This window comes from Carcharhinus amblyrhynchos, chromosome 24, assembly GCF_965287045.1.
Source record: "Carcharhinus amblyrhynchos chromosome 24, sCarAmb.v2.hapA, whole genome shotgun sequence".
NCBI classification, from domain to species: domain Eukaryota; kingdom Metazoa; phylum Chordata; class Chondrichthyes; order Carcharhiniformes; family Carcharhinidae; genus Carcharhinus; species Carcharhinus amblyrhynchos.
Window position 1 is genome coordinate 15907002 of NC_137347.1, and position 18550 is coordinate 15925551.

Consider the following 18550-nt stretch of genomic DNA (forward strand, 5'->3'; position numbering starts at 1 on the left):
TCCAATTGCTTTCTTAAGTTCCCTTGAGCACTTACTGTATTTCTCTAGGGCCGTAGTTGAATTGTTCCCTTGGAACTTGCTAAAAGCTTTTCTCTTCTTCCCTATCCAGTCCTGAATTGTCCTAAACATCCAGGTCCCCTGAACTTATTGCTCCTGTATTTCCCCCTATGGGGAACATGTTTGATCTATACTCTCCCCATTTCCTTTTTGAATGCTATCACTGCTCCGTTGTCAATTTTCCCACAAGGTGTTGTTCCCAGTCAACTTTGGCCAGCTCCTGTTTACGTAGAAATGTATAGAAAGAGGAAAATAGGACAGATGAATGAATGGCTCATGAGTTGGAGCAGGAGGGAGGGTCTTAGATTCCTGGATCACTGTGACAGTTCTGGAGAAAGGGGGGTGAGGGGACATGTACAAACAGGATGATCTGCACCTGAACCACATTAGACCCAACATCCTTGCGGGTAGGTTTGTTAGTGCTGTTGGGGAGAGTTTAAAATAGTTTGGCAGGGGGAGGGGACACAAAGCATTAGTAAAATAGCAACACATCATGCTTTAGTAAAGGAAGCAAGTCAGACTGAGTTCAGCTATGTTGAGTGTCAAGAGAGTAAGGCGAGGCTGGATAGTCTTTACTTCAATGCTAGGAGGGTAATATGTAAGACTGTTGAGTTAAGGACATGGAAGTGTGATATTTTTGCCATCACAGAATCATGGCTGATGGAAGGCCAGGGCTGACAACTCTACATTCTAGGATATCAGATCTTTAGGCAAGACAGAGGAAGGTGTAAAAAGGGAAATGGTGTCTCACTATTAATTAAGGAGTCAAGTCCATTCCTCAATACTCCATCTGGCTTGATCTCAGCTCTACACTGATAGGAAGCGGGCTTATAAGAGCCATCTGACAGCTAAACAACATAGACCAGAAGGAATCCATGCTGAAAATCTGAAACACGATGGGGCACACACTTGGCATGACTGCATAACCTCATCTGTGAAGAAGAACGCATGCCTGGGGATCTCACGCACACTGTCATCATGACTATACTCAAGAACGGATTTTCACAATAACGTCATTGCAGTGTTAATGTAAGCCTCCTTGCGACACTAATAACTAAATTTAAGTATAATTGTGGTATCTCAAGAAGAGTCTTCCTGCTGTCTACCACAAGAAAGATTATTGCTAGGATCCTCTACAATCACTTCCTCCCAGTGGCCAACAGACTCTTTCCAGAGTCACAGTGTGATTTTTGTTCATTGTGAGGTAACACAGACATGAGTTGCACTGCACACCAAATTTAAGAGAAATGCAGGGGACAGCACAACCACTGTACATAGCCTTTATCGACAATGTGAAGTCTGTGTGCGCGTCCATTCAGAAACTGATCACTGTCAACTCCTTCTGAAAAGTAGATGAGAAAATGGGCCTTTCTGTGAGGGTCATTTATAAGTAGAATCATAGAATCCCTACAGTGCAGAAGGAGACCATTTGGCCCTTCAAACTTGCACCGACAACAATTCCACCCAAGCCCTACCCTCATAACCCCATGTATTTACCCTGTTAGTCCCCCTGACACTAAGAGGCAATTTAGCATGGCCAATCAACCCAACCTGCACACTTTTGGAGTGTGGGAGGAAACCGGAGGAAAGCCACACAAATGCAGGAAGAATGTGCAAACTCCACACAGACAGGGGCCAAAATTGAACCAAGGTCCCTGGCACTGCGAGTCAATAATGCTGACCACAGTGTCACCATTTGCTTGACAATTGCCTCCCAAACTGTTCCACTGGAACTTGTGCATGGCAGGATACTGGCAAGAGGACAGCGGGCCACGCTTCAGAGATGTCTGCATGGCATACCTGGAGAGGTCAAATGTACCCGTTGACCCTGGTTTGTGTGCGACCAAATTGGAGAAATCTCACTCAGAAAGACACCAAACACATGGAGAGACTTTGACAGGAATGTGCAGAGGCGATTTCAGAGGCAGCACGAGAACCTCCATACAAACCATCAACCCAAAACTTCAAGCATCACCTGCCCCACATGCAGCAGAGTCTGCAGGTTGCCCACTGGAATGATTAGCCATCTCAGAACCCACTGAATAAGAAAGACAACAAGTCATCCGTGATCCCAGTAGAACTGCCTTAGGGAAGGGGCACACAACACCACCACCAGCAGGAATATCAGGGTACTGCAGCACAGAATTCAGCACTCCTAAAAGCCTTGCATTTGTGCAACACCATCGTCAAGATTTCCCATAACTTTTCACTGTGAATCAAGTGCTTTCAAAGTATGTTGGAATGCAGAAACCAATTTGCACCCAGCAAGTTTCACAAACAGCAATGAGATAAATGACCATTTGAAATTTTATATTGGCGGAGTTGGTTGTAGGAGTTGGTGAATGTTATTAGGGCACTGGGTGAACTCCGCTGTTCGCCCTTGAATAGGATTGTGGCACTTTAACGACCACTTGCTCGAGCACAGAGAGCCTCAGGGCGGGATTCTCTAATCCCATCCATTCCTGCTGCAGAAGAGGTCAGAGGTTTGCAGTGTCAGTTTAGTTTGCAATGGAAAGGCAGTACTCCTGACAGTGCAGCACACCCTCAGTACTGCTCTCAAAGGTGAACCCAGAATATGTTTAAGTCTCTGACGTGGTCCTTGAACCTGCAACTTACTGATTCAGATACGAGATTAATATGTCTGAGTCACCCGGAACATTTATCATGGGATTTTTTTTCTCTGTATTTCCCTGTTTCCTTCTGCTTTTGTGCCTGAATAGCTTACTAATTGGACTTCCTCAAAGACTTTGCGATCAGGAGCATGCAGGCACACACCATGAACTTTCTAACTTAATAGAATTGTCACCAGTGGACCCTGTCAGTCAATTGCCCCATACAGATCAGTTTTCTGTACTGCACCAGATAGCTGAGGTGCCCACTGGGCACCGTAGGGGCTGAGGTGCGTTATAGACCCCGACAATCACATTTTGATTTGACGTGTCTTAACTTTCCTTTGTACTTTTGTTTTTGTTCGGGCCATTCCCCCTCCTTCTGGGGAGCTGCCCCCTTTTACTTTGTCCTAATTTAATTTGAGTTTGTTTACTTGGTTGACTAAAAGAAAACCAGATTGCTGAGGGTCAGTAGGTCAGCAAACACTTGCTCGTCTCTGGTTGCTGCTCCTTACCTAACTCCACTATTTGACACATGAACATTGAGGCAATCCTATGATCCCATAGTTTAACTTCTTCTGACCCTACTTGTCAAAATATGGTTTGTTGACCACTAATAGGAAAGCAAAGTACTGTCGCTGCCGGAAATCTAAAATAAAAACACAAGATGTTGAAAAGACTCATCAGGCAAGGCAGCATCAGTGAAGAGAGAAGTAAAGTTCATGGGGGGGATTTTTCAGCCCTGTACAGCCAGCAGATCTTTCGGTTCTGCTAAAGTGGACACCACAGGGCACATTCCTCAGTGATGAAACGTACATAAGGCCCACAGGCTTTGGCAGGACCAGAAGATCCTGCCAGCACCTCCCTCACCCTCTTATCCCCTCACCCCCTCGCCCCTTCTTCTCTCGCCCCCTCTCTCACCCTCTCCCTCGCCCCCTTCCTCTCTCACCTCCTCCCTCTCTTGCCCCTTCCTCACTTGCCCCTCCCTCTCTTGTCCCTTCCTCTCTCACCTCCACCCTCTCTCACCTCCTCGTGATCTCACCTCCTCCCTCTCTCACCTCCTCGTGATCTCACCTCCTCCCTCTCTCACCTTCTCTCTCTCACCTCCTTCTCCTCTCTCACCCCTCCCTCTCTCACCTTCTCCCTCTCTCACCCCCTCACTCTCTTGCCCTTTCTCACTCGCCCCTCCCTCTCTTACCCCTTCCTCACTCACCACTTCCTGATTCGCCTCTCCCTCTCTCACCTCCTCCTTCTCTTGCTCCTTACTCTCTTGCCCCCTTCCTCTCTCACCCCCTCCCTCTTTCGCCCCCTCCCTCTCTTGCCCTCTCTCTCTCACCTCCTCCTTCTCTTGCCCCTTCCTCTCTCGCCCCTCCCTCTCCCGCCCTCTCACCTCCTCGCTCTCTCAGCCTTCGCTGCTGCAGAAAAACACTCTGTGGCACAGAGCAGGCTGGGGGGCAGGGACGGTAAATCTCAGCCAATGTTTTAGGTTGATGACTTGTTGTTGGCACCCACCTATCTTTTTGAGCTGGATTGGACAGAAGCACACAATCGTTGCGAGGGGTTTTTTTTATATATGCTCCTCCTTGCTACATTAGATTGAAGCTGTGGAAATTGTCAACTGTCCATTCAATTCTCGAACATTGGTCTGAAACAAATTCACAACAACAATGAGAATTTGTCTCTGGCGCCTGTGAGGGTTTGAAAGCTGCAGTCTCCACATTCATCTTTAAGTAGCCGAGCCTTCAGTTGGCAAGGGCCTGAGCTCTGAAATACTACAACTCTCCCTGGCCTCCCTCCTTAAAGCAATTTTGAAAACCTGCCACTTTCACCAGCTTTTGTCTTCGGTGGCTTCTGTTATAACACTGCTGTGATGCATCTTAGAATGTTTTAGTAATTTATAGGCACTATATAAATATAAGCTGTTGTTGTTTGGGGAAGTTGGGGTGTTGCACTGCTAATGTTCTGGTGACCTGGGTTCCATTCCCACCTCCTCCCTCTCTCGCAGATGATGGAATTTGAATTTGATTTTTTTTTAAAAATCTGCAATTAAAAGTCTTTTTCTAAAAAAAACTCATCTGATTCACCAATCCCTTCTGAGATAAAGAAACGCGCCTTCTTTGACCACTCTTTAATGCCCTATGAACAAGCCACTCAGTTGTATCAGATGAAACCACACAGACCACGGGACATTGAATGAGGCGCCGGCAGTGCCTTCACTGTCGCCATGGCTCTCTAACAGCATGGAGGGTGTACCTACACATCAGTAACCACAGCTCACCCACCACCAAAGGCAACTAGCAATGGGCAATAACTATTGGCCTGGCCAGCCACATCCACATCCTGTAAATGAATAAAAACACAGCCCCAGTAAATCAGAAGTTTTCAGTCTTGCCACTGAAGACTTCTGTAATTTGTGTGTAACAAAATAGGAACTAAATCTTCAATACTTAAAAACCACAGGCACATGGCTGCTTTCCAAATAAAACAGAAAAGCCTTTTTAAGTGCTCTGGAGTTTAAACCCCAGGGAAACGTCTCATGCTGATGACACCTTGCGTGAGGATGTGTAGCGTAACAGAAAACATCCCAAATCCTTTGCCTTAACACGTTAAGGACACACCCATGGAATAATACGGGGCAGTGACATGAGCAGAACTGAAACTCAGCCAAAAGATTGTCAGTTGTGCGGAGATTACAAGAATCACTTCAGTTTTCAACGAATCCCGTGCCTGAGTGAGGTCGCGAACGGGGGGAGCTGCTGAATACTCCGGTGAGTTTTTCTGAGCAAACTTTCTGCTGTGTACTTTTGCGTTTCCACCTTATTTTTTTGACCCTTTCTATCCAAGTCAACCGTCGAACAGGATAGAAGGGATGAGCCGGTCTTTCCAGCTCCCACCTTTGTTTTAGCTGCTGCTGTAGACTCTTTTAAACTCCATTACCCCATACCTTCACATGCTGCGTTACAGAAATGTAAGTGACACGGGCAACATTCACAGCTTACGGGTCTCACGGCCCCTGAGCGGCACTTTTAAGAAACAAAAACTGGACTGTTCCCCTTACTGAAGCCTGCACACCTGGGAAGTGCGCAAACCATTAAGTAAAAGTATCTCCTGAGCCACAAAGAAACATTAAGCGAATGAAAGCTCTTGCCACCTTTTTTAAAACAAAAAAAAACATTCGCTGGAGGGATGTGGAGTGCTAATTAAAGACAGGTTCGGTCACAGAAGTTAATCTGCAGTTGAGTGGATTCCAAAAGAGCCATCAAATAAATTTAAGCAAATTTGCTCCATAAATCAATCCAGCTGACTGGCTTGTTAACATCATAGGAACTGCCTGGTCTCTTGAAGCTGGGTCAGCGATAGATAGGAACATAAAACTCCAGCTCACCATCCCTCTGTGGGGCTCATGTTAACCAGTTGATATGTAATTATGCATGTTTGTAAGGGATTCTCCAAACTGCAAGTCCACCAATTCAAATTGTTGTTTCTATATTGCCCCTCAGTGTCAGGGTAGCAGGGTAAATACCTGGGCTTATACAATAGGGCCTCGGTGGGATTGTTGTCGGTACATTCTCGATGGGTTGAAAGGTCCCTTTGTGCACTAAGGGTTTTATGATTCTAAATATGTCTGATGGGGATAACGATGATAGATTGCTGTTATTATTGATTGTTTAATTGTATCTTAGCTTAAAATAAACTTGAAAAAATGCACTTTAAGGGAAAGCTGTCCAGCAGTCTGCTACGAACTAGACATACTGATCACCAGCATGATATCACCATTTTCCACATAGCTGTAAACCAGCTAAAATGCGACCAAATACTCGGTATTACCCCTTAATTGATGGAGCTTCAGTGAACCATTTTGAAAGTATTTTTTCTCCACGTCTCCTTTGGCAACCGCACACCATCAAGACTGTACAGTTTGGTCGGAGGCCTCTGTCAATGCTGCTTTTAACGCTCGCTGATACAGACTCTGAGTACACTCACTCTGAATCAGCAATCAATTGAGAGGCTGTAATTTAACATTGGCCTGGAATACAGGGCTTTTGTTAAACCAGAAAATTAGCTGAGTCGGCGGGGGGGGTGGTGGGGGCAGGCAGGTTGGGAGGCTTGAACACCGCTGTAGATTTTCTCAACAACATTCAATAGATTGCCATTCAAAACCCTGTTTCTGAAAGGTATTTGGTGTGGATGTGTCTCACTTTGATTGCCTCTCTCTCTTTCCCTCTCAAGATCAATCTCTATGTTCATTGAGAGTTTATTTCAATCTTAATTTCACTGTTCAAGGTCTATTGCCCCACAATTGCCAGTGTCTCCACGAATCCTACCCAGTCCCTGTATCGGGCAAAGATGCGGGCCCACCATGCTTACCATTGACGTCAATTAGATTGCAGCACATAGACTACACTGGGCATGCCAACTAATTAAGGAAGTTCCAGAAGCTGCTGTATTCATGATTTTTCCTTAACTTACAGGATGTGGGCATCGCTGGCTGGCCAGCATTTATTGCTCACCCCTAGTTTCCCTTGAAAAGGTGGTGACGAGCTGCCTTCTTGACTTGCTGCAGTCCCTAAGGTGTAGGTAAACCCATGGTGTTGTTAGGGAGGGAGTTCCAGGATTTTGACCCAGCACCAGTAAGGGAATGGTGACATATTTCCAAGTTAGGATGGCGAACGATTTGAACAGGAACATCCAGGTCATGATGTTCCACAGCATTTGCTGCACTTCTACTTCTAGTAGAGGTCATGGGTTTAGAAGTTGCTGCCTAAGGAGCATTGGTGAGTTCCTGCAGTGCATCTTGTGGATGGTGCACACTGCTGACACTGCATCAGTGGTGGAGAGATTGAATGTTTGTGGGAAGACTACCAATCAAGCAGGCTGTGCAATTATCTGTAATTCCTGTTGCATTCAGTTACCCCCACCCCATTTTCTATAACTCTTCCAATTGCCCTTTAATGTCCTGTGAACAAGCCACTCAGTTGTATCAGATGAAACCAAACAGAATAATTTCATCCTTATGATGGGGGAGACAGCACATTGGGCAACAGTGTTAAACATAGAGCTAGGGGCTCAGGTATGGGAATCGGGAACCTTTTTCCCCAGGAATGAGGCTCGATCAATGAAAAATTTCAAAACTGAAACCTTTTTTGGCAAGAGTATTGATAGTTTCCATCTTAGTTTCATAATCCTAAAATGGAAATGGGCTCATGCCCATTTGCTCGCTGTGATGGTGACACCAGTTAGTGCTCCTGCAATGATCAATGCCATTAGATAGTGTGGTTCCCCTGACATGTTACCAGGCCATCTTCAGAGTTTCAACCATAGAACCAAGGAAAAGCTATAGCAGAGTAAGAGGCCATTTTGCCCATCTTGTCCATGCCAGCCCAAGGACACCCAGGTGCCCTTTCTAATCCCACCTCCGTGCACCCGGCCCATAGCCTGTAGCTTACAGCACTTAAGGTGCAGATTCAGGTGCTTTTCAAAAGAGTTTAGGGTCTCTGCCTCCACCACCAACTAGGGCAGCAAATTCCAAACACCCACCACCCTTTGTGTAAAAGAAGTTCTTCCTCAAGTCCTCTCTACAGCTACTGCCATTTATCTTGAATCTACCTTCTCAAAATCAATCCGATTACACCTACCCTAGTAGGTAACATACATTGGCACCAATCTGCCTAGCCCACTGTAGTAAGAAGTCTCACAACACCAGGTTAAAGTCCAACCAGTTTATTTGATAGTATACCCACAGGCTTTGGGGTTTGCCCCTTTGTTAGGCAAACCCCAAAAGCCTGTGGGTTTACTATCAAATAAACCTGTTGGACTTTAACCTGGTGTTGTGAGACTTCTTACTGTGTTTACCCCAGTCCAATGCCGGCATCTCCACACCATAGCCCACTGTAAGCAGCTGAGACTGTTTAGAATCTTAACCAGAGTAAATTGAACTTAAAATGGAATGGAATTTATCTTCCATGTACATGAAGATGCTGGTTAGCGAAGGTATAGCTCATGTCTTGCCACTTTACAAAAATCTTAGAGTTTCAGTGTAAGGCATCACCATTTATCCTTGAGAACAATGGTTGTCTGGTAGGTGTATGTTTAAGAGCACACAGCAAATAGCTTTAGAAAGAGGTGCATGCAAGTTTTATTCCATTCACCGCCCGATGAGTTTATTGACCTTTAGAGGCCTGACCAACCTTATTTACGTTCATCACCAAAACACAAGCAGTTTGTTGATTTCTTTTCAGAACATAGAAACTGGAGCAGGCCAATCAGCCCCTCAAACCTGTTCTGGTTAGATTGTGTCTCATCGGTACTTTAACAGCTTTCCATCTTAGTTTCATAATCCTGTCAATACTCTTGCCAAAAAAGGGTTTCTGTTTTGAAATTTTTCATTGACCGAACCTCATTCCTGGGGGAAAGGCTTCCAGATTCCCATTCCTGTACCCGAGCCCCAGGCTCTATGTTTAACACTGTGCCTATCTCCCTCATCGTAAAGAATAAATTATTCTGCCCGGTTTCAACTGATATAACTGAGTGGCTTGTTCACAGGGCATTAAAGAGTGGTCAAAAAAGGCAGGTTGCTTTATCTCAGAAGGCGTTAGTGAACCAGATGCATTTTTTTAATAGACTTTTAATTCCAGTTTTTTTTAAAAATCAAATTCAAATTCCATCATCTGTTGTGGTGGGGGTGGAACCCAGGTTCCCAGAACATTGCCACTGCAACACCCTAACCGCCCCCCGAAACAACAACTTACTTAGTGCCTTTAACACACTAAGGTGATTCAATTCCTTGAATCTTCTTGCAGCACCTCAATCGTTCTACTCCTTAATCGTCTGTATTCAGGGGAATAGAAAACTCCTCTTTGTGCCTTGTCCTTATAATTTAATGCTTTTTTCATCCAATACACCCTTCCTGATTGCAGAACCCAGAACTAATGGCACTGCTCTAAATGGGATCTAACTAGAACATTAAAAATTACACTTTTTTTAAATTCCAGCTCTCTTCAGATAAAGATTAATGTCCCATTGTCTTTTCAATTATCTTTTTGTGCCCGAGTACAAAGTTTAATAGTATCAGCATTTGGATTTCTCAATCTCTTCTGCACGGTTCCTCTTTCCCATTGTTCAGAAAATAACCAAATCTACTGTGGTAAATGTGAAAATGGAAGACTTCGCACTTGCCCATATTGACTTCCCTCTGGCACAGTTTCACCCACTTTCTTAATCCAGCAATAATCCTTTGCAGTTTCTTGCCCCCCAGCATTACTTTTTACTGTGCCCCCAAACACAATGTGGTCAATAACCTCAGATATGTTTCTTCTGCCCTTTTGTAATGCTTTGGGCTTTGAAACACTCCCCGCCCCCCGCCCCACTCACCTTCCTGCCCCACTCCACCACCCTCTGAACCCGATTCCAGAACAAAGAGAGAACATTGATATTCACAAACAGGGAAAGCAAAAAGTTGGCACAGAATGCTTTGAGGCTTTGGTGATCTCTCTTGAAAACAAAAACAGTTGTCTTGCTTAGTTCTGACAGTTTGTTCTCTCTCCACACATCACCTCTCTTCACTGACACTCGCCACTTCTTGTTGGTTCCTTCCTTTGCCACGCTCCCCTGTTCCTCATTAAAATGTAAAATGCATTTCTTGTTAAAAATTAATTTGCACTGATTGAAGTTTGAGTAGCAGTATTTTTAATGTTAAAATGTTGTCTCAAAATCAGCCCACTCAAGCCCCAATACACCAAGAATCCTTTATCAGCTGTAATGGTTATCTGAGTGTGACTTAGTAACACATAATGTTATCAAGAAAAGTGCAAATCTCTTTTTTTTTGCAAATGCTAAAGAACTACTTGCATCACATCATTCATATATTTCTTAATTCTACATGTTTGACTCATGTCAGTACTTAATTCTCTCTGTTCATCAAAAGGAAATCCAGCTCCTTTAGTCTAAGCTTATAATGTTAATTTTTAAATTCTGGATCAAAGTTTTTCCTCTTTCTGTATTTTCTCATTGTGCACTTCCTCTTCAGGGAGTATGGGCAGTGGCACAGTGGTTAGCACTGCTGACTTACATTGCCAGGAACCCTGGTTCAATTCCCAGCTTGGGTCACTGTCTGTGAGAAGACAGTGTCTGTTCTCCCTGTGTCTACCTGAGTTTCCCCTGGGTGCTCTGGTTCCCCCCCTCAGTCTGAAAGACACGCTGGTTAGGTGCATTGTCCATTCTAAATTCTCCCTCAGTGTATCCGAACAGGTGCCAGAGTGTGGCGACTAGGGGATTTTCACAGTAACTTCACTGCAACATTAATGTAAGCCTACTTGTGACGCTAATAAATACACTTTAAAACTCTGTGTATTTCCCAATATTTCAACATCTTTTCCAACACAATGCAACTAAAACTAGAGTTTAGCGATCCCCTTTCATCTGTTGCAAACCCTCCACGGTTCCTTAGTCGATGCTGAGTGCGGAGAAAGGTTTTTATTGAGGTGTTTCATTTTTCTTGGGATCCTGGAGAAGATTCTAATCTCATTGCGTTGGGTTGGACTCAAACCTAAGCCACAGAGGTGAAGGGCCTCTCTAAAGGAAACCTGAACTGACCTTGTCCAGTGAGAAACTGACATGATCGGATCAGTTCCCTGTTCCTCTATTACCTGCTGTGATTGGCACCAATGCAAAGTAAAATTGGGTAGGTATAACATGGGCAGTCGATCTAATAGTTAGGGTGGAATTTTGCCATCCTGGCTGCCAGGGGAATTATAGCAGGTGGGACATGGACTACACAAGGGTCCATTGACCGATCTTGGAACAAGTTTGGCCGGAAAATCCCACCATTTATTTTTTTTCACTTCGCTCAAAGTTCAATTAATAATAGTTGGAATTCTCCAGCCGTCCACGTCCCCACACCGCTGCTAGCCAGGATGGAGAATTTGGCACTCAACCCAATCTCTGTTCACTGCAATGGGCTGGAGAATCCCAGCCACGGATGAGGTTGGATAATCCAGACCATTGTCCCCACCCTGTGTTTGGGGTTTCACTGTGACACCCATTCTGTTTATTAGTATTAATATTTCATCAATCCTGCTTACTGGTTAATCGAGATGAAGAGCGGTTGTTACATCTTTCAGGTTTTTTGTTTGTTTTAGATTGGCGAGTTGACAAATTCCAGGCGCAATGGACTGGGGAACGCTGCAAGGTGTGCTGAGCGGGGTGAATAAGTATTCAACCGGATTTGGACGGATCTGGCTCTCTGTGGTCTTCATCTTCAGAGTGCTGGTCTACGTGGTGGCGGCGGAGAGTGTGTGGGGTGATGAGCAGAGCGACTTTGTTTGCAACACCCTTCAACCCGGTTGCCCAAACACTTGCTACGACCATTACTTCCCCATCTCCCATATTAGGCTATGGGCTCTGCAACTGATCTGCATCACCACACCTTCACTGCTGGTCGTCTTGCATGTGGCTTACCGAAAAGAAAGAGAGAGGAAGCACCAATTGAAGTATGGAGAGAATTGTTCAAGACTGTACAAAAACACAGGGAAGAAGCATGGCGGGCTCTGGTGGACCTATCTGATCAGTCTGATATTTAAAACTGGCTTTGAAATTGCTTTCTTATACGTACTCCACAGTATTTATAATCGCTTTGATTTGCCTCGGCTTGTCAAGTGTTCCATGTTCCCTTGTCCAAATGTAGTTGATTGTTTCATTGCCAAACCAACTGAGAAAAAGATCTTCACGTACTTCATGGTTGCAGGGTCAGCTCTTTGCACTGTCCTCAACATTTCGGAGATACTTTACCTCATCTTCAAACGATGCTTTCGATGTTGCAGCAAGAAGTCTGAAAAGGAAGAGGTGAGCATGTCAAAGGCAAGACGAAATTTGATCGAGAAAGATGTTTGTGAGAATGGCATTCATCTAAAAGAATATAACAAGGTCTAACAACCAACGTCACAAGTCAATCTCACAATCGTTGTCAATTCCACACTTTGGAATAACTTAACGTGAAGATGACCTGCTTGTTGTTTCCACCATTAAGAGATAGCACACCAGTAAACAAATAAGAACTAAGAGGGCAGGTACTGAACAAAGCCACCTGTATCAGAGTGGCTAAGAACGAATAACATTCATACCTAATTCAGTATGGCTCTAATCTTCCGATGTCTGTTGAAATGTTTCTGATTGTAACCTGGCATTATTACCAAGCACAACCTGCAGATTCAACACAGTACTTAGGACACATGTTTGGGTTATCTCCAGATCAGTCAGATTTCCAAACCTGTGTATTTACTCCGTAACACCAACGACATGATACCACTGAAAAGTGGGGACATTTATTGCAGTTTACATTATCATTGAACCAGCAGAGACATGAGATTACAGGACATTATCATTGCGTGTCCAATGATATGGACAGACTCTATTCATCAGTGGATAGACAATCAAGGATCTGGGTAAAATATAACAAACGGACATGAGCGCAGCATATATTAGCACCAGACAGATTGAGCAATGGACAGAACACACTCCACTACTGCAAGAATGATATGTTGCAACCATAAGCTGGAAAATGTTCAGACAAGAAGAATAACTGCTGTAAGATTTGTTGAACTATCACAAGGAAATGGAATGATTGAGGCATTCATGTGTGGTTTGCTTGAAATATTAGACAAAATTACATACCTAATGTACAAAGTGCCAGTTAAAGCAATCACAGTATCAGAATGGAACTTGACTCAGTCTCAGAAATCAATGGGCCTTATTGTAAGTGGACACAGCTTCACAAAGTGATTCCAAGCATTAAGAACAGAACTTGACTCAGATAATCGCTATTAAGTGTGACTCCGCAATTTCAGCACAACCAATCTAAGATGACGGTCCAGTGCAATGCTGCATTGTACCATCTTTATGACGAAACCTTAAGCCTAGGCCCTATTTGTCCTTTCCGGGGGACATAAAGGATTCTATGGCAGCGTTTTAAAGATCAGGGTATTTCACCCTGCGCAATATTCATTCCTCAATCAGAACCATAAAAACAGATGATGTGGTTGTTACTAACTTGTGAAATCTTGCTGTGCTTTAGTTAACTCTTGCAGTTCCTGCATTGCAATAATGAAAACATGTAAAAAGTATTTTGTGGGGTGTAAAATGTTGAAGGTCATGAAAGGTGCTATATAAATGTAAATGTTTTTTATTATGTATGATGGTGAACATGAAACTGCCGTTGTTAGCGATCTGGAAACATTTATGGTAATAAACCAAGAGTCAGGGAAAGAGAAATGTGGCTCAACGGACTTGTGAAAGGAGGACCTGATACGTAAAGAATGTAGTGCTTACAACCCCCTTGAGAACAGAGAGAGGGAAAAGGGAAGCACGTGACTGTCAGGTCAGCAGTCAAATCTTATTTAGTTGGGAGCATTGTAAAACCAGTTGCATTTTCACTATCGATAGTTTAACTCTGTCACGTGAAGAACCCTAAGTTCACAATGTACTTTGTTCTATCTTGTCCTTGAAGCTCTATTGTTATTAACATTAAGACCATGTTTTGCTTTGAAGCTGTAGCACAATTTCAAACCAACACGTACATGGATATCAGATTCAGTAATGTGCACTAGCTAGAGAAACAACAGGGATGGTGCTGTTGTGACTCGTGGTGCCGCACTGCCTGCTGACAGAAGACATTGCAATTTTAATCAAAATGTTTCTCGTGTGTATATATAGTGTTTTGATTACTTTTATATATTCATTCATAAGATGTGGGCATCACTGGATGAGCCAGAATTTATGGCCCAACATTTATGGCCTAACACACGGTGGTACAGTGGTTAGCACTGCTGCCTCACTGCCCTGGGCCCAGGTTCAATTCCAGCCTCGGATCAATATCTGTCTGGAGTTTGCACGTTCTCCCAGTGTCTACATGATCTTTCTTCCACAGTCCAAAGATGTGCTGGTTGGGTTGATTTGGCCATGCTAAATTGCTCCTTAATGTCCGGGGTGGGGGTGAAGGCAAGCAGGGGGAATATATGGGATTATGGGGACAACAATCCCATCAGGAACTGGATGGGATTGTTGTCAGTTCAGGCTCAATGGGTCAAATGGCCTCCTTCTGCACTCTTGGGATTCCATGATTCCACTTACCTGAATGGTTTGCTCGGTTATTTCATTGCAATGAGCCTGGAGTCAAATACAGACCAAACGGCTTAAGGACAGATTTTCTTCCCTAAACAGCATTACTGAACAAAAGGGGTTTTCATGTCATCACCATAACTCATACAAACTTTCTTGGTTCCAATTTTTTAAAAAAATAACTGGATATAAATTCTCCACATTGTGCTGGGATTTGAATTCATGTCTCCAGATCATTACCCATGACTTCTGGATTACCAGCACAATAACCCACAATGTGGCCATTCCCAAACCATTGGATTTATTTGAAAATGTGCACCACATCTGCTGCACACATGTTTAATCGTGGTCCAGAAATTCCAGATGATTCCAACCTTCAAGTGACTTCTGTAATGTCCTGGAACTCTGGAACTGCCCCACACAGACCCTCACCCAAAATGCTAAATAACTACTTAACATTGCTCCCTTCTCATTAACATCAATAAATTAAGGCCATTGCAAGCTTTGCAGTCATTCACACTGTAACAGTATAGCACTGGAGGACTTGGCATCAGTAAGCAATTCAATCACTTATTAGAGTTGCCCGAAGGTAAACAATTTTGCAGATTTTTGTTACGAGATTGTTTTGCAACTGATAGCCTCAATGAAATAATAAAACAAGTGATTTGACAGACAGGCATGCACCGATTTCCCCCAACTGATATTTTTATATTAATATTTATTGATCTTTTGCATGAACCATGGTTTATGATCATGAAATGTGGTCAGTGATTGCATACATTTCAAGTGATTATCCCATGTCTATATTATTTATTTATTTACGCCCTGAATTCAGTGCAAACTTCAAGTTAAACTTGACCTGATAATCTGTCCGTACAGAATGTGACCCATCTCCATGTTGACAGAGTGAAGCCTGCATAGATCGCTAAAAAATAACCCTTTGTTGCCTTTCCTCTGGAGCCACAGCACCTTAAACGCGTCTTAGACATGGGCCACACCGCTTCTATCTACGGTTATGCCCACTATAGTGTATTGTGATTAATCTTCAGTACTTATAGTATTCAGCGCCAATATCACCATAGGAGCAAAATCCAGTCTGTAGTTTATACCAGTGAGCTCACATTGCCATTCTCTGGATCCATCCCTCCAGAACCACAGCCATTCAGTGAAGCCCACTATATACACATATATTTATTATCACTCCATACCACAAACACAAAATATCAACATGTTGCACTTACATAATTTCACTAAAGAAATTGTCATGCTAACTGTACAACTTGGGATGTAGAGACTCATAAGAAAAAGATGTGAAGGCTGGGATCTAAAAGGGAAAAGGTGTAACTGTCCATCACTGGACTTGTCTCCCAATTAAAAACTCATACCTGTATCCAAAAGTGTCTGTTCAAACTTCATGTCAAAAAGAGATTGCCCTCAAATTCAAACTTGAGACATTGTGAAGGTAAAGTCTCTCAAAAAGTATATATTGAGTTGTTTTTTTTTTCTGTCTTACTGTTTTATATGTTGCACCTTATAAGTCGATACCTTTGCATATTATGAAGAAAACTAAATAAATATATAGTTTTAAATATATGAACAGGAGTTTCAAACATAATTTGTTTTTTGGTCAACCAGTTGTTGAAAAGTATAATCATGTTTCAGAGTATCCAACCAAGCCCCTGAGAATTCCACACAGATGCAATTGCTTCCTCATCCTCTGTACATGTTAGAGATACCCCTCCCAAAATCCACAAAGCTTAGGCTCGCTTTGGCAACTGCCAAGGTTTAAGAGCTTGGGGATTGCCATTGACCAGAAACTGAAATGGAATAGCCATATTAATATTGTGGCTACAAGGGTGGGTTAGAATTTAAGATTTCTGCAGTGAATAGTCCCCCTCCTGGCTTCCCAAACCTTGTCCACCATCCACAAGGCACAAGTCAGGAGTGTGGTGGAACACTGCTTCTTAGCCTGGATGAGCTCAGCTCCAACAATACTCACGAAGCTTGACACCATCCAGGATGAAGCTTGATTGACCCACTATTCACCATATCCAACATTCACTCTCGCCACCAAAATACAGTGGCTGCAGTGTGCACCATATACAAGATGCACTGCAACAGCCCTTCAAGCCTTCTTTGAAAACACCCTCCAAACTCTCAATCTCCACCACCTAGAAGAAAGGTGCAAGGTAATAACACCTGCAAGTTCCCCTCCACTTCACACACCACCCTGACTTAAAACTAGATCACTGTTCCTTCACTGTCACTGGGTCAAAATACTTGAACTCCCTTCCTAACAGCACTGTAAGTGTGCCTATACTGGACAAACTGCAGCGATAATGGCTTGGCAGCAATGTTTCAAGGGCGGTTAGCGATGGACAACAAATGCTGGACTTGCCAGTGACACCCATGTTCCATGAAAGAATACATTCTCAAAAAATGTAAGAGATATTGCTGAAGTTAACTGACAAAATGGTTGAAGTTTTATCACTAAAGCACCATGTAAACTTTTACTTGTCCCTCTCATCATCAGCTTATATTGATTTGTTTGAGGTTGAGTAAGCAGAACCTCAACTTCGGGTGATAGATCCACCACCACCAGATCACATAATGAAATAGAATGACTAGTGAGTGTCTTCCACCATCAAATGTTATAATGCAGCAATATCACCTCAATAAATTATCCCAAGGGACATATTGATCAAAGGCAATATAAGCTGTCACTTTGACAGTATCTAGAACCCAGCAAAATGTCTCAAGGCACATTACAACAGCGATATTAAAGAAATTAAATGCCTTGGTTCAAAAATGGACAAAAGATCTGAATTCCAGAGGTGAGATGAGAATGTCAGCCCTTCACATCAAGGCCACATTTGACCGAGTGTGGCACCAATGAGCCCTAGCAAAACTGGAATTAATGGGTATCAGAGGGCAAACTCTCTGCGGGTTGGAGCCATATTTGGTACATGCGAAGATGATAGTGGTTGTGGAGGATCAGGTGAATCCCTCACTGTCAACATATTTGGGGTTACCACTGACTAGAAGCTCAACTGGATTCACCACATTAACGCTACACGAACAGGTCACACGCTAGGAATGCTGCGGTGAGTAACTCACCTCCTCACTCCCCAAAGCCTTTCCATCATGTACAAGGCACAAGTCAGGAGTGTGATGGATGGGTGCAACACTCAAGAAGCTTGACACTATCCAGGACGAAGTACCCACTTGATTGGCACCACATCTACAAATATCCAGTCCCTCCACCACTGACGCTCAATAGCAGCAGTGTGTGCTATCTACAAGATGCACTACAGTAATTCACCAAAGATCCTTTGACAGCACCTTCCAACCCACACATTCTTCCATCAAGAAGGACAAGGGTAGCAGATACATGAGAACACCATCACCTGCAAGTTCCCCTCCAAGCCATTCACCATCCTGACTTGGAAATATATCGCCATTCTTTCACAGTTGATAGGAAACAAATCCTGAATTCCCTTCCTAACAGTGTTGTGGGTCAACTGTAAGAAGTCTCACAACACCAGGTTAAAGTCCAGCAGGTTTATTTGGTAACAAAAGCCTCTAGCTTTCAGGGTTTGCTCCTTCATCAGGTGAATGAGGAGTTCTGATCACAAACAGTGCATATAAAAGCAAACACTCAGTTTACAGAATACTGATTAGAATGCCAGTCTTTACAGCTAATCAAGTCTTAAAGGTGCGGACAATGTGAGTAGAGATCAAGCATAGGTTAAAGAGATGTTAAAGCATAGGTT

General features: G+C 43.5%; 1 protein-coding gene across 1 annotated transcript; it reads left to right on the forward strand.

Moving 5' to 3' along the window:
• The first annotated feature begins 5351 nt into the window (after positions 1 to 5351).
• LOC145357769 (gap junction beta-3 protein-like) lies at positions 5352 to 13931 on the forward strand. The gene is made up of 2 exons (XM_080211241.1): positions 5352 to 5434; positions 11804 to 13931. Exon 2 carries the CDS (start codon positions 11832 to 11834, stop codon positions 12591 to 12593), a length of 762 nt encoding a protein of 253 aa, XP_080067367.1. The 5' UTR covers positions 5352 to 5434; positions 11804 to 11831; the 3' UTR covers positions 12594 to 13931.
• Positions 13932 to 18550: the final 4619 nt, after the last annotated feature.

Coding starts and splice junctions, on each gene's coding strand:
- LOC145357769 (XM_080211241.1), top strand. CDS start 11,832: ATGGACTGGGGAACGCTGCAAGGTGTGCTGAGCGGGGTGAATAAGTAT.